The sequence below is a fragment of the Choloepus didactylus genome, chromosome X (genome assembly GCF_015220235.1).
Source record: "Choloepus didactylus isolate mChoDid1 chromosome X, mChoDid1.pri, whole genome shotgun sequence".
Lineage (NCBI taxonomy): Eukaryota > Metazoa > Chordata > Mammalia > Pilosa > Megalonychidae > Choloepus > Choloepus didactylus.
In genome coordinates this window covers 187,711,864-187,732,906 of record NC_051334.1, presented here as the reverse complement: position 1 = coordinate 187,732,906, position 21,043 = coordinate 187,711,864, and the positions used below count along the sequence as shown (strand labels likewise).

The 21,043-nt window shown below is 64.6% G+C and overlaps 2 protein-coding genes across 20 annotated transcripts in view; both read left to right on the top strand.

Moving 5' to 3' along the window:
- Positions 1–4,234: 4,234 nt before the first annotated feature.
- On the top strand, positions 4,235–20,171 carry PLXNB3 (plexin B3). 12 transcript variants are annotated; one of them, XM_037821247.1, is made up of 37 exons: positions 4,235–4,372; positions 5,712–5,820; positions 6,768–6,866; positions 7,151–8,197; positions 8,570–8,749; positions 9,193–9,321; positions 9,383–9,504; positions 9,939–10,071; positions 10,272–10,428; positions 10,523–10,631; positions 10,720–10,834; positions 10,920–11,045; positions 11,117–11,233; positions 11,382–11,475; positions 11,564–11,733; positions 11,937–12,088; positions 12,356–12,470; positions 13,024–13,154; positions 13,426–13,602; positions 13,717–13,918; positions 14,025–14,264; positions 14,352–14,513; positions 14,937–15,088; positions 15,272–15,372; positions 15,478–15,701; positions 15,869–16,047; positions 16,145–16,211; positions 16,545–16,872; positions 17,003–17,106; positions 17,199–17,292; positions 17,518–17,690; positions 18,245–18,405; positions 18,724–18,871; positions 19,040–19,104; positions 19,178–19,253; positions 19,378–19,452; positions 19,667–20,169. In XM_037821247.1, exons 4-37 carry the CDS (start codon positions 7,160–7,162, stop codon positions 19,769–19,771), a joined length of 5,721 nt encoding a protein of 1,906 aa, XP_037677175.1. In that variant the 5' UTR covers positions 4,235–4,372; positions 5,712–5,820; positions 6,768–6,866; positions 7,151–7,159; the 3' UTR covers positions 19,772–20,169. The 12 variants fall into 12 exon arrangements, 9 of the variants coding, with proteins under 9 accessions (XP_037677175.1, XP_037677183.1, XP_037677181.1 ...); XM_037821255.1 differs by having other exon boundaries at positions 5,712–8,197; positions 16,545–16,700; positions 16,794–16,872; positions 19,667–20,170; XM_037821253.1 differs by having other exon boundaries at positions 5,712–8,197; positions 16,545–16,706; positions 16,794–16,872; positions 19,667–20,170.
- LOC119522693 (plexin-B3-like) overlaps positions 12,281–21,043 on the top strand; it is a 14,648-nt gene continuing 5,885 nt past the window's right edge. For 7 of the 8 annotated variants that reach the window (XR_005214503.1, XR_005214502.1, XR_005214501.1 and 4 more), the window contains exon 1: positions 12,293–12,355. The gene's annotated coding sequence lies outside the window, so the exon portion shown is untranslated. Of the gene's footprint in view, positions 12,356–21,043 lie in introns of all 8 variants that reach the window. The other variant, XM_037821256.1, reaches the window with a different exon arrangement.

Genomic DNA, 21,043 nt, shown 5'->3' with positions numbered 1-21,043 from the left:
AGACTGAAGGCTTTTGCCCTAAGGTCAGGAACAAGACAGGGATGCTTGCTTTCACCACTGCTACTCAACACTGTACTAGAAGTTCTAGCCAGAGCAATTTTGTAAGAAAAATAAATAAAGGGTTACCAAATCAGAGAGGAAGAAGAAAAACTATCTCTCTTTGCAAATGGCATGATTCTTTATAGAAAAAATCGCAAAGAATCCACAGGAAAGCTACTGGAGCTAATAAACGAATTTGTCAAAGTGGCAGGGTACAAGATCAACACATAAAAGTCAGATGTGTTTCTATACACAAGTAATGAACAATCTAAAAAATAAATTAAGGAAACAATTCCATTTATAATAGCATCTAAAAGAATAAAATATCTAGGAATAAATTTAATCAGTGAGGAGAAAGTCACATACTCTGAAAATTACAAAATATTGCGGAAAGAAATTAAAGACTTTAATAAATGGAAAGACATTTGTGTTCATGGACTGGAAGATTCATTATCTCTAAGGTGGCAATACTACCCAAAGCAAGCTACAGATTCAGTGCAAAATTCCAAGAGCCTTCTTTTACAGAGATAGAAAACCTGATCCTCAAATTCATATGGAATTTCAAGGGGCCCTGAATAGCCAAGACAATTTTGAAAAAGAAGACCAAAGTTGGAGGACTCATATTTCACAATTTCAAAACTTACTTTTCAAAACAGTGTGGTACTGGCATAAGGATAGACATATAGACCAATGGAACAGAACTGAGATCACAGAAATAAATCTACACATCTATGATCAGTTAATGTTCCATTAGGGTGCCAAGTCCATTCAATGGGGAAAGAACAGTCTCTCCAACAAATGGTGCTGGGACAACTGGAAATCCACATGCTAAAGAATGATGTTGGACCCCTACCTGTCACCATATACAAAAATTAGCTCAAAATGGATCGAAGATCTATAGGTAAGAGCTAAAGCCATAAAACTCTTAGGAGAAAACGTAGGGGAAATCTTCAAGACCTTGGTTTTGGCAATGGATACTTCAAAGTGACACCAACAGCATGAGCAACAAGAGAAAAAATAGATAAATTGAACTTTGTCAAAATTTAAAACTTTTGTGTATCAAAGGACAATATCAAGAAAGTGAAAATGACAAACTATAGAATGGGAGAAAATATTTGAAAATCATATATTTGATAAGGGTTTAATACCCAGAATATATAAAGAACAATTCAACAACAAAAAGACAAACAATCCAATTTTTTAAATGGGTGAAAGATATGACTAGACACTTCTAAGAAGACATACAAATGGCCAATAAGAACATGAAAAGATGCTCAACATCATTAGCCATTAGGGAAATGCAAATCAAAACCACAATGAGATACTGTCTCACACCCACCAGAATGGCTGTTATTTAAAAAAGGAGAAATAACAAGTGTTGGCAAGAATATGGAGAAGTAGGAACCCTCATACGTTGTTGGTGGGAATGTAAAATGGTGTACTCTCTGTGGAAAGCAGTGTCGTGGTTCCTCAAAATGCTAAGCATGGAATTCCCATACAACCTGGCAATCCCACTTCCTGGTATATACCCAAAAGAATTGAAAGCAAGGACTCAGATATTTTTACCCTGATGTTCACAGCAGCATTACTCACAATAACCCAAAGGTGGAAGCAACCCAAGTGTCCATCAACAGATGAATGGATAAACAAAATGTGGTCTATACATATAATGGAATATTATTCGGCCGTCAAAACGAATGCAATTCTGATCCATGCAACAATACATTGAGTGAAATAAGCTGGACACAAAGGGACAGATATTGTATGATTTCACTTATATGAAATAACTAAAATGTGCAAACTCATACAGACAGAAAATAGAGTACAGTTTCTGGGTCGGGGGAGAGAGGAGGAACGGAGAGTTAACGCTTAATGCATTCAGAGTTTCTGTTTGGGGTGATGGGAAAGTCTTGGTCATAGATGGTGGTGATGTCAGCACAACATTGTAAATGTAATTAACAGTGGATTGCATACTTGAAAGTGGTGAAAATGGGAAATTTTATGTTGTATATATGTTACCACAATAAAAATAATTTTTAAAACCCACATACAATTGTACGACACAAAGAGTGAACCCTAATGTGAACTACGGACTTTAGTTATTAATATGATTATAATAATATTGGTTCATCAGTTGGAACAAGGGTATCACACTAGCACAAACTGTTAACAACAGGGGAGACTGCGTGTGCGAGATGGGGGGGTAATATAGGAGCTGTTCATTAGGCATGATTTTTCTGTAAACCTACAACTGCTCCTAAAAATTAAAAATTTTAATTTTAAAAAAAGTTAAACATCAAATTACCACATGTTCTGGTTTGCTAATGCTGCTCTTATGCAAAACACCAGAAATGGATTGGCTTTTATAAAGGGGGTTTATTTAGTTACACAGTTACAGTCTTATGGCCATTAAGTGCCCAAGGTAACACATCAACGATCGGGTACCTTCACTGGAGAAAGGTCAATGGTGTCCGGAAAACCTCTGTTAGCTTGGAAGGCACATGGTTGGCGTCTGCTTGCTCCCAGGTTGCGTTTCAAAATGGTGTTCCTCCAAAATGTCAGCATCAGCTTTCAACAGCCGTCTTCAAAATGTCTGTCTCAGCTGCAGCACTGAGCTCCTTCTGTCTGAGCTCTTACAGAGCTCCAGTGGTTTAATCAAGAACCATGCTGAATGGGCAGGGTTGCACCTCCATGGAAATAATCTAATCAAAGGTATCATCCACAGTTGGGTGGGTCACATCTCCATGGAAACAACCTAATCCAAAGTTTCCAACCTAATCAACACTAGCACCTAATACATCTGCCCCCATAGGATTGCATCAAAGAACACAGCATTTTGGGGGACATAATACATCCAAACCAACATACTCTATGAACCAGCAATTCCACTACCAGGTATATTTTGCAATAAAAATGTTATACATAAATAAAATGAAACCTTACCCCCAGAAAAGCCCAGTGAGATACCATTTCATACCAATCATACAGGTAAAAAGTAAGAAGCCCGATCAGACCAAGTGTTGGTGAAGATCTGGTGAGTGGAAACGTCTGTTCCTTTCCAGAGGAAGGGTCCAGCGGAAGTGTCCAGCAGGGCAGCCATCTTGGGAGGCGATTCCTGCACATCTGGTGAATGTGGGTCCCCTTCCAGCATCTGTTCTATGACCCAGGGGTCTCTGGGATTCTCCCGCCTTCGCTGCCCACAACCCCTCCAGCAGCGAGTCTGTGGGATCCTGCCATGGCACGGATCTGGAACGCACCCACCTCCCCCCATGCCCACAGCCTCCTCTGGCCCAGGCCACGTCCAATCTCGCCAGGCCCAGCCCCCTCGTGCTCTCCACTCCAGGGCCTTCAGCTCCTGCGTGTCCCCGATGCAAAGGGCTTCACAGCCCCCTTGTCCAACCTCCTGCTCCCATAGGGAGGCAACACCGGGTGGTCTCCTCAACCAACCTGGGCAAGTCACCTGCAGGCCTTGGCACAGGCAGCCCCCATTTCCCTCCCGCTGAGTGTTCCTGGTTCAAGGCCAGGCAGCCTTTGGGGAAGGTACAGGAGGGGCCTCGGGGCCAGACAGTCCGGGGTTGATGCTTGGCGTGGCCACTTACTAGTTGTGCAACTCGGTGCATGTTTCCTAACCTCTCTGGGCCTTGGTCTCCCCATCTGTGATCTGGGGGAAAGAGCTACCTCGCTCGTGGGGTTGGTGAGTTAGCATACACAAGACGCTCAGGCCAGCACCGCTGACATCAGGAAGACATCAGTAGTGGTAGTAGTGAGTGGTTCCAGGTCAGGTGAAAAGTCACTGCCTCCAGGAAGCTCTCCCTGACGTCTCTGCTGCCCTTCAAATCGACTCCCCCTTCCTTGGCGATGCACGGTGCCCTCACAGAGGGGCTCTCCTGGCCATGGGGCCTTGGATGGGTGGGGGGGAGTCTCATCCCTTCACAGGTGGCTCTGCCTCGAGACCAGGGAGACCTTTGGGACAGGTGGTGGTGGGCCTTATCTCTGGAATGGCCTGGCACCCAGTTGGCACTTCGCAGAGGGCTGGGGAGCGCCCGCATGCCCAGCACCTGGGAGGGCCCCGCCCCGCTCTCACCTGCTGCAGTCAGGTGCCCACGGCCGGCCCTCTGCGGTGCCCGCCGAGGCCAGCAGAGGGCAGCAGCGCCCTGCCCTGCCCCGTCGGGCAAAGGGGCGGGCGGGGAGGGGCCGGGCTGCCAGGCTGGGCCCGCGGGATGGGTAGGGCCGGGCGCGATTGCATTGTGGGGAGGGAGACCAGGGCTCCGCCGGGACTTGCTCCTGGCGCCGGCAGCTGCAACTTGGGCCCCCCAGCCGGCAGCCCGCCCAGGTAGGCAGGAGTTGGGGTGCGCAGGGGGCAGGGGCCACTGGGATGAGGGGCGCTGTCTCAGGACCACGCTTGGTCCAGGGAGAAGCCAGGGGTCTGGCGGGCAGGCTAGCCAAGCCGGGGTCAGGCAAAGGCCCTTGGGCGCCAGCCCCAGCCCTGCTGTGGCACCTCCTGATTCTTGGGTGACACGGGACCTGAGGGGGCGGCCCTGGAGCTGGAGCTGCGTCGCCGGGTCGTCTGCCCCTCGATGGGAAGCCTGGTGCCAGCCCGGCACAGGGCTCAGGGTAGGGTGGAGGCCGGCCTGGCTCCCTGCCCCCACAGCCACCCAACCGGCCCAGCCAGGTGGCAGGGAACCCTGCTGCTGCCACCTCGCCCTGGAGCCCGCTGCTGCTGCGTGCTGCACAGGGTGGGGGCGGGGGGGCCCCAACCCGAGCACACCCGGCACCAGGGGCCCTGCAGCTCGTGGCCCCGTCTCTGCCAGCTTGGTGTGCAGCTGGTGCCCTGTGAGGGTGGGAGGGCAGCCAGCTGCCACTCTGTCCCCAAAGCAGAGATTCCCATGCGTGGGGTCCTCTGCAGAGATCCAGGGGCGGGGGTGGGGGGCAGCAACCACATGCCATGCCCAAAGCTAAGGGCTGTGTCCCCACCCCGTGGGTCCCCTTTGCCTGGAACCCCTCTTTTGGAGCATCTGCCGCTAGCACAGCCACCACGCTGTACCTGGCACGACTCTGCCAGGCCTCGGTGGGGGGCCGGGGGGCGGTGGAGGGGGAGGCGCTCGGGGACGTGCGGCCTTTGTCGGCGCCTCCCCTGCCCCCAGCCCGGACAAAGGCAGCCATTGAAACCCCGGTCTGGGCCCTTCAGCCCGGCACCAGGGCTACCAAGGCCGAGGCTGGCATTTCGAGGGCTTGGCGCCTGTGGCCCTCCTGTGGGGGGCAGCGAGGTCCAGCCGGCCCTTCACGGTGATCCCGGCCAATGAGGCAGGAGAGGAGCACGCTGGGCTTGGCCCAAGGGGGTGCTGCCCCGGCTGGGGGGTGGGTCTCTCTGCTCTGGCTGGAGGAAACCCTTGTCCCTTTGTCCCCAGATCCCGGGGAGGGGTGTCTCCCTGGGGATGGGGAGTGGCAGGGAGCCCCCGTGTCCAGAGCCGGCCGGGTGGGGGTAAGAGCACCAGATAACGGGTCCCTGTGCCTGGGACTCGGGACAGAGGGGACATTGTTGGGTGGAGGCAGGGCTGCCAGCTGTGGTGACGGCCCGCCACCAGGCCCTTGTCCCCCCGCTCCCCGGCCTCCCTCCGCCCCCGGGGCCGGCGGGAATGGGGCCGAGCCTCTACTGTCTCCCTCCCACTCAGGGCCATGCCCCCCGACAGCCATCTCGTGCCCACTGGCATCGTCCTGGGGCAGCTGAACTGAGAGTACCCAACTGCCCGGAACACACCTCCGCTGCACTCCTCCGAGGCGGTAAGTACCTGCCACCCTTGGCCCCAAAGACATCCCTGGGAAGGGGCAGGAAGTCACATGCACAGACCACCGGAGGCTTGGGTTCCAACGTCCTGCCCCTCCCCCGGGCGTGCCACCCCCTCCACACCCCCTGGCACCCGCCTGTGCCAGCGTACGCTGCAGGAGAAGGACCCGGAGTCGAGAGGAAGTGGCCGAGCCCCAGGGTGGCCGGGGCCTTCCTGCCTGTATCCCCCTGATAAGCAGCTCCAGGGGGGCCTGGCTCCGGGCTCCAGGCTCCAGCCTGGACTTGTGTCCCCACTGGCAGCTGGGGGTGTCAAATGGTGGGGGACACCATTCCCTCTTGCTCCGGGCTGCCAAGCTCTCTTTCCGGCTCTCTTCTCACAGCCCCCTCGGGTCTCACTGCCCCACTGAGGGGCCGCCAGGGCCCACCTCCCTCCAGCCCTGCCACCCCCGCCATCCCTGGGGGGTCCCAGGGCCTTCGCCAGCCCCCGCCCCGACCACTGCCAGCTGGTTGTTCGCCCCTTGGGGCCCCCAAGCCCAGCCCTGTTCTCATGCGCCCTGACCTTCACCCCCTGCTCCTTGCCAGCTTTGGGCCCCCTGCTTCCAGCTGCCTCAGTTTCTCCCTGGCTCTCTGGGCTCCTTCCATGACCTCTCTCTTCCCTGCAGCCCACCCGTGCATGGCTCCCTCTTTGCAGCTTGCATGGGCAGCCCCGGGCAGCCCTGCTGTCCCCGGCCCTCATGCCGTGGGGGCCTCTGCCCCTTGCTGCCTGCCCCGCAGCTTGCCTTCTCCCCCATCCCTGAGCTCCTGTCCTCTCGGCTCCTCGCCTGGGCACTCCCGGCCCCTCTGACCCTGGCTCTCTCCTGCACACCGCCTCTGGCCGGCCTTGGCCTCTGGCCATCTCCCGTCCCTCCCCTAGCCTCCTCTGTGGTCCCCTTGTCTCCCCGAGTCCCCCTCTCCAGGTTCTCAAGCCTTTTCAGGATCTGCCCCTCTACAATCCGGAAACATAAGGTCCAAGAGGAAGGAACCCCGCTCTCTTTCCTCGTGGGCAAGTCTTTCTGCACCCCCTCCCACCCCCTTTCTATCCCTGTCCCTCTAGGTGTCCTCCTCTCTGTCTGTCCCTCTGTCTTGTGATCCCTCTGGCCTGCTCTCTTGGCTCCCCTCCCCCACTTCACTGTCCTCTCCCTGCCTCTCTCTCTCTGTGCCCCCCTGATTTCTCTCTCTCGGCCCCCCTCCTTCGTTCCCATCTCTGCCCTGCCTTTGGCCCCCCCCCATCTTTCCGGGTCCTTCCATGCCCTGCTTGGCACCTCACCCGGCCCGGCTCTCCCCCAGGGCCCTGCGATGGCGCCCCGGCCTCCCTTCCGCCTCCACCTCCTCCTGCTGCTGCTGTCACTGCCGCCGCCACTGCCCCTGACCCTGGCCCAGCGCTTCTCTGCAGCTAACACCACCCTCAACCACCTGGCGCGGGCGCCAGGCCCGGGCTCGCTCTACGTCGGTGCTGTCAACCGCCTCTTCCAGCTCAGCCCTGACTCGCTGCAGCTGGAGGCCACGGCCGTCACCGGCCCCGTCCTCGACAGCCCTGACTGCGTGCCCTTCCGCGACCCGGCTGAGTGCCCGCAGGCCCGGCTCACCGACAACGCCAACCAGCTGCTGCTGGTGAGCAGCCGCACCCGGGAGCTGGTGGCCTGCGGGCAGGTGCGGCAAGGGGTGTGCGAGAAGCGGCGCCTCGGGGACGTGGCCGAGGTGCTGTACCAGGCTGAGGACCCCGGCGATGGGCAGTTTGTGGCGGCCAACGTCCCGGGAGTGGCCACGGTGGGCCTGGTGGTGCCCGGGCCTGGACGAGAGCTCCTGCTGGTGGCCAGGGGCCTGGCGGGCAAGCTGGCGGGGGGCGTCCCTCCCCTGGCCGTGCGCCAGCTGGCGGGTCCACAGCCCTTCTCCAGCGAGGGCCTGGGCCGCCTCGTGGTGGGCGACTTCTCCGACTACAACAACAGCTACGTGGGTGCCTTCGCCACGGCCCACTTTGCCTACTTTGTCTTCCGCCGCCGTGGGGCCCGGGCGCAGGCCGAGTACCGCTCCTACGTGGCCCGCGTCTGCCTGGGTGACGCCAACCTCTACTCCTATGTGGAGGTGCCCCTGGCTTGCCGGGGCCAGGGCCTTGTCCAGGCAGCCTTCCTCGGCCCGGGCACCCTGCTGGGGGCATTCGCCGCGGGCCCTAGGGGGTCACAGGCGGCTCTGTGCGCCTTTCCGCTGGCTGAGCTGGATGGTGGCATGGAGCAGGCCCGGCGGCTCTGCTACACAGTGGGCGGCCGGGGCCCCAGTGGCGCAGAGGAAGCCACGGTGGAGTATGGCATCACCTCCCGCTGTGTCACCCTGCCCCCGGTGAGTGCCTGGGGTCCCCTCGCCTGCCCTCTGCATCTCAGGCAGCCTCTCCTGCCCTCCCGGGGCCTCCCCTCTACGGCCCTTTCTGCCCACGCTGTGCAGTCATGCTCAGCCTGGGGGGCACAGGGTGACCTCTGGGCTCGGTAACCTCTGCGATTGGGCAAGTCGAGGAGGCCGTGGCTCGCTGTAGGGCTGGTGACCAGGGATGGGCTCTCCGGCTCCTGTCTCCACCCCCAGCCCCAGTCGGCTCCACCGGGTCTCCCCAGGGCTCCCCACTCTGCCCTCCAACCTTTGACTGCTCCCCCCGTTGACCTGCTTCTCTGGGCCCTGCCGCTTTGGGGGACCCGACTCTCCCGTCCCTGCCCGCTCCAGGACTCCCCGGAGTCGTATCCCTGCGGCGACGAGCACACCCCCAGCCCCATAGCCGGCCGCTGGCCCCTGGAGGCCGAGCCCCTGCTGCAGCTCGCACAGCCCATCAGCGCAGTGGCCGCCCTCCAGGCGGACGGGCACACACTGGCCTTCCTGGGGGACAGCCAGGGCCAGCTGCATAAGGTGAGGGACCCCGGGCCCGCGGTGCCTCTTGGCACGTGTCCCGCCGGCGTGTCTGAAGGCTGTGCCACACATGCACGGCTGGCTGGGCGCCACCCCCTGCTGGGGCTCCCAGATGCGCTGTCCCAGGCCCATGGGGACAGTGAGGGGTGGGGCGGAGAGCCAGCCTGGCCTCAGAAGCCTCTCTGTGACCGGGTGCTCCCCCACAGTGGCCCTCCCGCTCAACAGAAAAGAGCCCCCTGCTCGTCCAAGAGCCTCTCCAAAGTGCCACCCCGGCATCGTGGTCCCCGGTCGGGCGGGAGGGGCAGCGGGCTCTGTGGGGACAGGTGCTCCTCAGGAGCACTTGTGGGTGGGGATAGGTGTGCTCCCGAGGAACGCCCATGCCGGGGGTGGGGACCCTGCAGGCCGGCCCAGCACCTCCTCCCCTCCCCTCCCACCCCTGCCAGGTCTTGCTCAACGGCTCCCGCGGCCAGGTGTACCACTCCGAGCAGGTGGGGCCTGTGGGCTCAGCCATCAGCCCCGACCTGCTGGTGGACGGCAGCAGCAGCCACCTCTATGTCCTGACTGCCCAGCAGGTGAGGCCGGTGCCGGGGGCGGGCGGCTGGGCGAGCACAGCCCCAGGCCCTGCGCCCACAGCCTCCCCCTGCATCTGCCCAGGTGGCCCGGGTGCCCGTGGCAGCCTGCCCCCAGTTCCCTGACTGCGCCAGCTGCCTGCAGGCCCGGGATCCGCTGTGTGGCTGGTGTGTCCTCCAGGGCAGGTGAGCATGCGGCGGCAGCGATGTGGTGACACAGCCAGGGGCCCCCAGCCTGCCCTGTCGTGTGAGCCGCACCTGTGCTTGGCACCCCACTTCCTTCCGACACTCCCCAAATCGCTCGCTTGGGGGCCCGGCCTGTCCCCTCTCCCAGTCACCCGCACCCTGGTGGCTCTCTGGCCCGTGCTCCACACAGCAGCCTGGGGGTGCTCCCGCCTTGTCTCTGTGTCCCCCTTCTGCCAAACACCCTGGTCAGCACCTCAGCCTTGAAGCCCCCTGTACGTGACCCCTTCCCTCTCAGACCATGGGTCCCCTGCACCCACCCCTGCTCACAGCACTTCAGCCAGGCCACCCTCCCCACCTCCTGGGCACCAATCACCCAAGGATCCCCCAAACCCTGCCCCCGTGACCCCCGGTGAGCAGGTGGCCCTGCCTGGCAGGTGTACCCGGAAGGGCCAGTGCGAGCGGGTGGCCCAGCTGGACCAGTGGCTGTGGAGCTATGGGGGGGACAGCCGCTGCCTGCAAATCCAGGCCCTGCAGCCGGCCCACCACCCCCGCCAGGAGCAGGGCCAGGTGAGGCACCCCCGGGGGGCTGCTGGGGTCGGGGGTCATCGGTGTTCCCAGCTTGCACTGCTTCCACCCCAGCCCTGGCCCGGGGCTGCTCTGCTGAAGACGCAGCCTTGCCCCAGCCCAGCCCAACTGCGCCCTCACTCGGCTCTGCCCAAGTCCCACAGAGCTGCCGTCTGCCCCGTGTCCTTCCCACGTGTCCCCAGGTCACCCTGTCTGTCCCCCGGCTGCCCGGCCTGGCTGTGGACGAGTACTTCCACTGCGCCTTTGGGGACTATGACAGCCTGGCTCAAGTGGACGGGCCCGACGTGGCCTGCGTCACCCCTCCCCAAGACCAGGTGCCCCCCAACCCTCCAGGCACAGGTGAGGGGGCCCGGGAGAGGGCAGGGGGTGGCCGGGTCAGGGGCTGGAGGGGAAGGAGCCCACGACCGCCCCCTTTCCCTCCACCTCCTCCCAGACCACGTCACTGTGCCCCTGACCCTGATGTTCGAGGACGTGGCCGTGGCGACTGCCAACTTCTCCTTCTACGACTGCAGTGCCGTGCAAGCGATGGACGTGGCGGCCCCGTGAGTCCCCGGGCCCGACTCCTGCTGAGTGGGGGGACTGAGGGACCCCAAAACGGCGCCCGGCCTGAGCAGCCCCCTGCCCCGCCAGGTGCCGCGCTTGTGTGGGCAGCTTCTGGCGGTGTCACTGGTGCCCCCAGAGCAGCCAGTGTGTGCACGGGGCCCAGTGCCCCGAAGGCGAGAGGACTGTCTACAGTGCCCAGGAGGTGGGTGGGGCCTCCTCCGCCCCGGGGGGCTGCTGCCTGGCCCCTGAGCTCTGGAGGGCTAAGCTAAGGGGTCTCGTTCCCCCAGGTGGACTTCCAGCTGGGCGGCCCCGAGGCCTGCCCGCAGATCGAGGGCCTGGCAGGTCCCGCCCTGGTGCCTGTGGGCTGGGAGAGCCGCCTGGCCCTGCGCGTGCGGAACCTCCAGTACTTCCGGGTGAGTGGTCGGGCCGGGCTTGGCCGGGGTCTGGGGTGCCGGGCCCGGGCACTGACGGTGTCCCCCTGCAGGGCCGCCCTGCCCCCTACCACTGCTGGCTGGAGCTGCCGGGAGAGCTGCGGAGGCTGCCTGCCGTCCTGGAGGAGGCTGCCGGGGCCGCAGGCCTCATCCGCTGCCAGGCCCAGCAGGTGGGGGACCTGCCCGCCTCATCCCTGGGGAATCCAGGCACCCAACAATCGCACCCATTCAGGGGGGGAAGGGGGCCTACCTGGAGGAGGACGGGGATCAGGGGGGCGCTGAGTGGCATCCGAGCCTGACCCGGCCCTCCTGCTGCAGTTCCGCCCCGCCACGTCCCAGCGGGAGCTCCCGGTGCCCATCTACGTCACCCGGGACGAGGGCCAGCGGCTGGACAATGCGGCCGCTCTTCACGGTGAGCCAGGGGGCCGGCCAGGGCAGGCCAGGGTCCGGGCCTGCAGCCCAAGGGCCAGGGCCTCAGCGCACTGCCTGCCCCTCCCCAGTGACCCTGTACGACTGTGCCGCGGGCCACCCCGACTGCAGCCACTGCCAGGCAGCCAACCGGAGCCTGGGCTGCCTGTGGTGCAGCCACGACCGGCCAGCCTGTCGCTATGGGCCCCTGTGCCCACCCGGGGCCGCCGAGCCGCTCTGCCCCATGCCCAGCATCCACTCGGTGAGCAGGCCCACCCCCAACTCCAGGGCTGGAATCGGGTCTCCTGTCTCCTCCATGCGCCTCCCCACCCCCAATGTCCACTCCCACCCCGGGTCTGGGTCCCCCCGAGGCCTGCAGCTTGGCCCGCCTCAGGCTGGTTTGCCAGCCTGCAGAGTGGGCCTGTGGGTTTTGGGGATCCCACCCGCCGTCGTTCCCTGCGCCAGATCGAGCCCCTGACTGGCCCCCCCGAGGGAGGCCTGGCCCTCACCATCCTGGGCTCCAACCTGGGCCGGGACTTTGCTGATGTGGAGGACGCCGTGCGTGTGGCTGGCCTGCCCTGCAGCCCCGACCCGGCTCTCTACCAGATCTCGGCCCGGTGAGGTGCCAGGGCGGGCACCAACCAACCCCTTGTGGCAGGCGGGGGCGGGAAAGGGGCCCCCTCCTGGCAAGGCCCACCGCGACCTGGAGAAAGGGGGCTGGTGGCCGGGGGTGAAGGAGGGAAGCAAGCAAGCCAGTGGAGGGGAGCGTGTCGGGCGGGTGCCAGGGCCAGAGGCTGCGGGCTGTGGGCAGTGGCCCACTGGCCACCTGCTGGGCCAGGGAAGGGCCCAGCCCCTGGGCCCGAGGGAGCGCTGACTCCAGCCAGGCTCCCTAGGATCGTGTGTGTGACGTCTCCCGCCCCCAACGGCACCGCTGGGCCCGTGCAAGTGGCCGTCAGGAGCCGGCCGCCCGGTATCTCCAGCCAGCGCTTCACCTACCAGGTCAGTGCCCAGCCTGGGGACGGACACCACGGTGAGGGCTTTGAACCTGACCCGAGGGAATGGCGTGATGCAAGTCAGGGCTCAGGCTGCTGAGGACAGAGGAGGCTGGGACAGGGTGAGGACAGGCAAGGGAGCTGCAGGGACTTGCCACCACCTGGCTGCATGGAAGGAGGACTTGGATGGTCTCCAGCACCCTTCTGAGTCCTGGGCACACAGTGGGGCCATTTCCGGGGCAGGAGCAGTGGGGAGCGGGGCTGGGTTAGCATCAGGGGTTCTGTTTGGCTTGTGTGATGGCACAGTTGGATCTTGGGGGTCCTGGGGGGTACAAACCATAGCAGAGGAGGCTAACCCGAGGGGAGAGATGGATGGCGAGGAGAAAACACCCACTGTGGGCCAGGGTGCTTCTGGAAGGAAAGCGTGGCTGGGGGCGGCCCCCGGGATAAAGTCAAGCTACGGGCCTGCGCTGGGCGGCCCCGGGGCCTTGGGGACCGGGCCACGTGAGGAAGTGCCGCGACAGGCTGCCGTGCCAGTCCCAGCCTGCCCTGTTCCCCAGGACCCGGTCCTGCTGAGCCTGAATCCCCGGTGGGGCCCCCAGGCAGGGGGCACCCAGCTCACCATCCGGGGGCAGAACCTGCACACAGGAAGCAACATCAGTGCCTTTGTGGGGGACCAGCCCTGCCCCATGTGAGTAGCTGGCCCTGCCTGCCTGTTTCGCACAGGACATCATTCCCTTCCTGGCCCCGGCTCGGCAGCTGGCAGGCAGGGCACTCCCTGTGGGCCTCAGTGTCCCCTTCTGGACAGTGGGAGCAGGTGGGCTCAGGGCTCCCTAAGCCCCCCTCAAATCCCAAGAGAAATGGCCCTTGTGTCCACCCCCACTGCCCTCTGCGCTCGCTGAGGAAGGCCAAGCAGGACTCTCGTGTGAAGTGGCACACCTGCCCCCCCCCCGCCCCCACAGCCAGGAGCCTGTGTGTCCTGAGGCCATTGTGTGCCACACCATGCCCCAGGCAGTCCCGGGGGAAGCCGCGGTCCGAGTGGTCTTCGGCCATGCCCAGCGTACACTGCGCACCAGCCCCTTCCTCTACACTGTGGACCCCCAGCTGCTGGCGGCGGAGCCCAGCACCAGCTTCCGGGGGTGAGGAGCGCCCCCCCCTCCCCGTGGGAGCAGCCCATGCACTCTCCCGGAGGTGGGCACTGGGCACTGGGGCCTCCCACCCTCCCCATCCCTCTCACTGCTGTCCCGGCACAGGGGTGGGCGGCTCATCCGCGTCCAGGGGAGCAGCCTGGACGTGGTGCAGCGGCCCCTGCTGTCGGTGTGGCTGGAGACCCCCGTAGAGGTGCAGGCTAGGGGGGCGCTGGCCAGGCCCCAGGACCCAAAGCCCAGGAGGAGCTGCGGGGTCGCTGCTGCCGACCCCCAGGCTTGCATCCAGCTTCCGGGGGGCTTGCTGCAGGTGAGCTCCCTCCACCCCCCCATGGGTGGGAGGCAGGGCAGCCCCGCACCCCGGGAGCGCGCTGGGGAACCCTGGCTCACCTTGTCCACATCCCGGCCCCCTCCAGTGCTCCACCGTCTGCACCGTGAACTCGTCCAGCCTCCTCCTGTGCCTGAGTCCCGCCGTGCCCGACGGGGCGCGCCCGAGCCGAGTCTTCTTCGCCCTGGACAACGTGCTGGTGGACTTCGCCCGCACCAGCGGGGGCCAGGACTTCCGCTACCAGCCCAACCCGCGCCTGGTCCCGCTCAGCCGCCACGGGCCCACCCGGCCCTTCCGCCTCAAGCCGGGCCACGTGCTGGACGTGGAGGTGGGCGGCCCGGGCGCGGCGCGGCGGGCGGAGGAGGACTGGGACCGACGGGGCGGCCCGGCTCAGGCTCGCCCGTCCGTGACCCAGGGCGAGGGCCTCAACCTGGGCATCAGCAAGGAGGAGGTGCGCGTGCGCATCGGGGCCGGCGAGTGCCTGGTGAAGACGCTCACGCTCACCCACCTGTACTGCGAGCCGCCCCCGCGGGCCCCGCGGGCGGCCAACGGCTCTGGCTCCCTGCCGCAGTTCGAGGTGAGGGTCGCCCCCGGGGCGGGGCGGGGCGGGGCGCGACGGGGCGAGGCTGGACTGGACTGGGCGGGGCCGGACTGGGCGGGGCGGGGTTTGGAGCGATGGGGCGGGACCCGAGGGCGCCACGGCGGGACTGGGCGGGGCGCGATGGGGAGAGGCCGAGCGCGGCACTGCGGGATTGGGCGGGGCGGGGCCCGAGGGCGGCACTGCGGACACGGCCGGGTGGAGCGCGGCTGGGCGTGACCGGGCGGGGCCGGGCGCGATGGGGTGGGGCGGGGCGGGGCGTGACCGGGCGGGACAGGGCGCGATGGGACGGGGCGGGGCCGAGGGCGGTGTGGCCGGATAGGGCGGGGCACTGAGGGACCGAACGCTATGGGGCGGGGCCGAGCGGCTGCGGGCCGGAGCTCAGGAGCCCTCCGTCCCCAGGTGCAGATGGGCAACGTGCGGCTGGCGCTGGGCCCCGTGCAGTACGAGGCGGAGCCCGCGCTGGCCGCCTTCCCTGTGGCGGCTCAGGTGGGCCTGGGGATGGGCGCCGCTGTGTTGATCGCCGCCGTGCTCCTCCTCACTCTCATGTACAGGTGAGGGGGAGGGAGGCCGGGTCCCACTCCCGCCTCCGCCCCTCCTGGGATTATCCCTCCCGCCCCCACGTGCCCACGCAGTTCCCCCACCACTTTGGCGGGCCAGGCCTGGGTGCCCGGCTGGCGGCCATCCTGGCCGGGCAGGCCCGGGCCTGCGGCTGACACCTGGTCCCTGGGCTGCAGGCACAAGAGCAAGCAGGCCCTGCGGGACTACCGGAAGGTTCTGGTGCAGCTGGAGAACCTGGAGATCGGCGTGGGCGACCAGTGCCGCAAGGAGTTCACAGGTGGGGCCAGACCCACGGCCAAGTGGGGCGGGGTGGGGACAGAGGGTCCCTCCCCTGCGCCGACCCCGAGCCCACCCCTCCCCTCTGCTGGCTCACTGTCTGCAGACCTGATGACTGAGATGACAGACCTTAGTAGCGACCTGGAGGCCAGCGGAATCCCCTTCCTGGACTACCGCACATACGCCGAGCGTGTCTTCTTCCCGGGCCACGGCGGCCGCCCGCTGCAGCCCCTGCCCGACGGGCCCCAGGAAGAGGGCTGCCGCGCCACCGTGCGCCAGGGCCTCACGCAGCTCTCCAACCTGCTCAACAGCAAGCTTTTCCTCCTCACGGTGAGCACCGCGGAAGGGCGCCGGCGGACAGAAGGGGACCAGAGGGGCCCAAGGGACGGGAGTCGGGGTGCACTGGGTGGGGTTCGTTTGGGGGCATGAGCAGGGTCTCCCTGGGTGTGAGCGCCCCCATCCTCTATCACCCACCCCCGCCCCCCGGCCCTGTCTAGCTCATCCGCACCCTGGAGGGGCAGCCCGGCTTCTCCCAGCGGGACCGCTGCCACGTGGCTTCTCTGCTGTCCCTGGCGCTGCACGGCAAGCTCGAGTACCTGACGGACATCCTGCGGACCCTGCTTAGTGACCTGGCCGCCCATTATGTGGACAAGAACCCCAAGCTCATGCTGCGCAGGTGGGCATCCTGGAAGCTGGTGTCTTGTCATGGAAGTGGGGGGGCAGGGCAGCCACACGGCACTTGTCCCTCTCTGACCGGGGCCTGGTCCCTACAGGACGGAGACCATGGCGGAGAAGCTGCTCACCAACTGGCTGGCCATCTGTCTCTACGCTTTCCTGAGGGTGAGGGGCTCGGCCCGGGGCCCCACTCACCTCTGCAGCAGGGCTGGGCCTATCAGATCAGGGTGGGGAGAGGGTCACAGTGGGGCATGAAGGAGCAGCCAGAAAGGACAAGGGCTCTGAGCCCTTTCCCAGGCGGGCCACGAGATGGAGGCTGAGAGGGGGTTGGCACCTCAGCTCAGGGGCCTGCAGCAGTCTGGGCCTCCTGTCCCCTGGCCTGCTGTCATCCTCGTACCCTGCTGGCCTGCCTCTCCCTCAGCCCCTGGGTCCTGCCAGCTGACCCCTCGCCCGGCCTGCGGAGCCCTGGCTGACACTTGCCGGTCCTGATCACCCTAGGAGGTAGCTGGGGAGCCGCTGTACATGCTCTTCCGAGCTATCAAGTACCAGGTGGACAAGGGCCCCGTGGACGCTGTGACAGGCAAGGCCAAGCGGACCCTGAACGACAGCCACCTGCTCCGGGAGGACGTGGACTTCCGGCCGCTGACGCTGCTGGTGCTGGTGGGCCCTGGGGCTGGCGGGGCCGCGGGCAGCGGCGGGGAGCAGCGTGTGCCGGCCCGGGTGCTTGACACCGACACGGTGACCCAGGTCAAGGAGAAGGTGTTGGACCAGGTCTACAAGGGCACGCCCTTCTCCCAGAGGCCCTCAGTGCATACCCTAGATCTTGGTGAGAGAGCCCGTCCCACCCCTGCCCACCCTGGGCCTGCTCCCGCTGTGGCCCCTCAGCTCTGCCTGGCCAAGCATGGGCACTCGGCCAGCAGGCTGGAGGCTGATGGCTTCCCTGTGTCCCCCCCCAGAGTGGCGTTCAGGCCTGGCAGGTCACCTAACCCTGTCTGACGAGGACCTGACTTCCGTGACCCAGAACCACTGGAAGAGGCTTAATACTCTCCAGCACTACAAGGTGCCATGGGGGGCTCGAGTGGGGTGCGAGTGGGTGTCCCCGCGTCCTCCGTGCCAGTGAAGGAGCCTTGTCTTCTGCTCCCCGCCCCTCAGGTCCCAGATGGGGCAACAGTGGGGCTCATCCCCCAGCGGCACAATGGGGGTGCCGTCTCCCAGAGCCTGGCCCAGAGCTGCTCCTCCGGGGAGAGTGAGTCCTCAGTCCCCGGCAAGCAGGGGACCCAAAGCCTCTGGCGGGGCCCTAGAGCCAGGGGGCAGTACCCTCCTCCACCCCGCTCCCCCCCTCATTCCCACCACCCACCCCCGCCCCACCCTGCCCACCCTGCTAGGCGAGTGGACGGGGCATCCCAGGCCCGCGGGGTGGGCCGGAGGAGCAGGGTCCCTGGGAACGAGGCCCGGACTTGTGCGCCCCCAGATACCCCCATGCTCGAGGACGGCGACGAGGGCGGGGTGCGCCTCTGGCACCTGGTGAAGGCCACCGAGGAGCCAGAAGGGAGCAAGCCGCGGCGCAGCAGCCTGCGGGAGCGGGAGCGGGCGCGGGCCAAGGCCATTCCGGAAATCTACCTCACCCGCCTGCTCTCCATGAAGGTCCGGGGGGCCCGGGGAGGCAGGGGGCGGGCGGACTGCACCGCGGGGAGACCAGGTCCTGGGGGGGTGGCAGCCGGCTCGCCTCGCCCCCTGCGAGAGGCTGGCGGCTCAGCCTCACAGCCCGCCCCGCACGCGCCCCGCCCTCCACAGCCCCGCCCCGTACACGCCTCCATTAGCGCCCTGTCCCCAGATGCAGTCGGCGCCCCTGACGCGCCCTGCTCTCCACACGCACCGCCCCCAACCCCTATGCGCCCCGCCCCCAGATGCAGTCCGCCCCCTACACGCCCCCCCTCCACACGCCCCACTCCCTACAGCCCCGCCCCCAGACGCACGCCACACCACGCCCCCTACAAGGCCCCACACGCGCCCCGCCCCCAGATGCAGTCAGCGCCCCCTGGCGCGCCCCGCCCTCCACACGCCACGCCCCCAACCCTATGCGCCCCGCCCCCAGATGCAGTCAGTGCCCCTGACGCGCACCGCCCTCCGCACGCACCGCCCCCAACCCCTACGCGCCCCGCCCAACCGGTGTGCGGACCCACCTCTCGGCTCCGCAGGGCACGCTACAGAAGTTCGTGGACGACACCTTCCAGGCCATCCTCAGCGTGAACCGCCCCGTGCCCATTGCGGTCAAGTACCTGTTTGACTTCCTGGACGAGCTGGCGGAGAAGAACGGCATCGAGGACCCAGAGACCCTGCACATCTGGAAGACTAACAGGTGCCCTTTCTGCGCACCCCCCCACTGTGTAGGTGGGGACACTGAGTCCCAGAGAGGCCCGGGGTCATGGCCAGGCAGGGGTGTCTGGGCCGGAACCGGAACCCAGGCCTTGCGTTGCCCACCCTCGACTTCTGGCAGGCAGGTCTGGGCCCCAGGCCCCTAGGTCAGGAGGCCAGCTCCGGGTGTCATGGGCAACCCTGGGCCCCTGGCTCCCGTAGGCCACCCAGGTGCAGGGCAGGGGCCGGCGGGGGAGCTCGCGCGGGAGCCGGGGTGGGGTGCGGTGGCAGCCTGGGGCTCGGGCCCGGCCTGTGTCCCCAGCTTGCTGTTGCGGTTCTGGGTGAACACCCTGAAGAACCCCCAGTTCATCTTCGACGTGCGGGTGTCTGACAACGTGGACGCCATCCTCACTGTCATCACGCAGACCTTCATCGACTCCTGCACCCTCTCAGAGCACAAAGTGGGCCGGGTGAGAGCTGGAGGCTGCCGGGAGCGGCCTCGCGGAGGGGGGGGGGGAGCCAGCGACACCTGGCGCCGAGCCCTGCGTGGGGGCTGGCAGTGTCGGGGGTGAGGGGCCATTGAGGGGGTCTCCTCCACCATTCAGCTCAGCCTCCCCTCCCCCCACATTGCGGAGCAGGATTCCCCGGTGAACAAACTGCTCTACGCCCGAGAGATCCCTCACTACAAGCAGATGGTGGAGAAGTAGGTGTCACTGCAGGCCGAGGATGGGGGCTGGGATCCGACCGGTCCCTGACTGTCCCCACGCCTGCTCCAGGTACTATGCCGACATTCGCCAGAGCTCCCCCGCCAGCTACCAGGAGATGAACTCCGCCCTGGCTGAGCTCTCCGGGGTGAGCCATAGCCCTGGGGTTGCACCCCTCCACATTTGGAGGGGGATGTGGGGGGAAGTGGGAGCCCCAGAGTGGCTGCAGAGAGGAGGGGAACTTCATCATCCCCGCCATGTGCTGCCCCCAGAACTACACCTCCACGCCCCACTGTCTGGAGGCCCTGCAGGAGCTCTACACCCATATCCACAGGTACTACGACCAGGTGAGGCCCGAGCATCCTGGAGGGGGGGCCCCACCTGGGCTTCTGGGAGCAGAGGGAGCCCCGTGAAAGATCCCCGGGAAAGGGAGGAGGTGGCTAAGGCCAGATCCAGAGGGGAGGGAGGGGGCCTGCCTCACGCCGTGAGGGGGGAGCTGTGAGGTGAGCGGGGTTGAGGGGTCTGTGGCCTGAGTCAGGGTGCCCTCCTCGGCCCCGGCAGATCATCGGCGCACTGGAGGAGGACCCCGTGAGCCAGAAGATGCAGCTGGCCTGCCGCCTGCAGCAGCTCGCCGCCCTGGTGGAGAACAAAGTCACTGACCTGTGAGCTCCAGCCAGCCTGGGGAGCAGCCAGCAGGCTGCCCCACCGCAGTGCCTTATGAGCCCCAGATGGAGCCAGGACTGGGGGAGGGGCTGGCAGGGCGGGAGGGGGGCAGCAGCCAGGCGCTGTGCCCTGCAGTGGGTTCCCTGCAGCCGCCTCTCCCCTCCAGCCCGCCCTGCACTCCCCCGCTCCGGGTTCATCTCTAAGTTATAGCAATCCCTACCCCTTTTTCAGCTTCCCTCCACTGTATTTATTTGCTTGCTGGAAAAATCACATCTGGAAATAAACTACAAATATACCTTTTTAGAAAAAGCCCAGTCCCTCTCTACTACCCCCAGACCAATGCCCTGCTCTGGGAGCCCCCCAGCCCCCCTTGGCTGTGACGCCTGCTGCGCCTTACTCACCTCTCCCCCTTGCCCCCTGAAGCTGCAGGGAAGCTGCCTTTGCCCCCCCCCCCCCACCCTTTCATCAGTGTCTACCCTGTCCCCTTCCGGATCTTTCCTGGCCTGGCAGGACCAAGTCTCTCCCATTGGGGGCTAGCCATGGCCAATGCCTAAGCCCTCTGCTTCACTCTGACTGCCCCAATGGCCCCCTGAAACTGGACCCTGCCTCTACTCTTGCCCCCCACCCCCACCCTCTTCTCCCCTAGGCAGCTAGAATGATCTAAAGAGCAAAAGTGCCCATCAGCCTGGGAAGTCCCATCAGCCTGGGAAGTCCGGGCTACTGCTCCCAGGCCCCAGGCCATGCCCCGTGGCCACCCAGAGGCCCTGTCCCCCACTCACCCCAACCCTGCTGCCTGTCTGCAGGCCTGGCCGGCTTACCCCCCCCCCCCCCCCCGCCCTTTGCTAGGACCCCATTCCTCCTGGCCTGAGGTTCTGGGGTGTCCCTCTGTCACTGCCCCATGCACAGGGCTGGGCAGCGTCTGTGGGCCTGTGGTTCCCAAGAGGAGGAGCATCTGCAGGCAGAGCAGGGGGCTCCCTGCTGCCACCCCAGTGTGCAGGGCCCTCAGTGGCACCTTGCAGATGCTGACAGAGATGGTGAACCAGGCTGGGGTGGCAGGCCATGGGCAGAGTGGCCTGTGGGGTCTGCCTGGGAAGCTAGGAGGGAGAGCACGCAGACGCTGATGAGGCCCCAAGACTCTACCCAGCGGGCCCGGGCACCTCTGCTGGGAGGAACGAGGCGCCCTCAGCTCACACCCTTGCGAGTTACTGAAGACCCCCGAACCCCGGGTGGCAGATGGGGAGGAGAGGGAGCTGGGCTTCTGCCCATTCCAAGGGT

Bases quoted from the DNA above. Each gene is read 5' to 3' on its own strand.
- PLXNB3 (XM_037821248.1), top strand. From the start codon at position 7,160: ATGGCGCCCCGGCCTCCCTTCCGCCTCCACCTCCTCCTGCTGCTGCTG. The intron at 16,048-16,144 runs GTGGGCATCCTG...TGGTCCCTACAG, and splicing joins CCCAAGCTCATGCTGCGCAG to GACGGAGACCATGGCGGAGA. The intron at 17,293-17,517 runs GTGAGTCCTCAG...GTGCGCCCCCAG, and splicing joins GAGCTGCTCCTCCGGGGAGA to ATACCCCCATGCTCGAGGAC.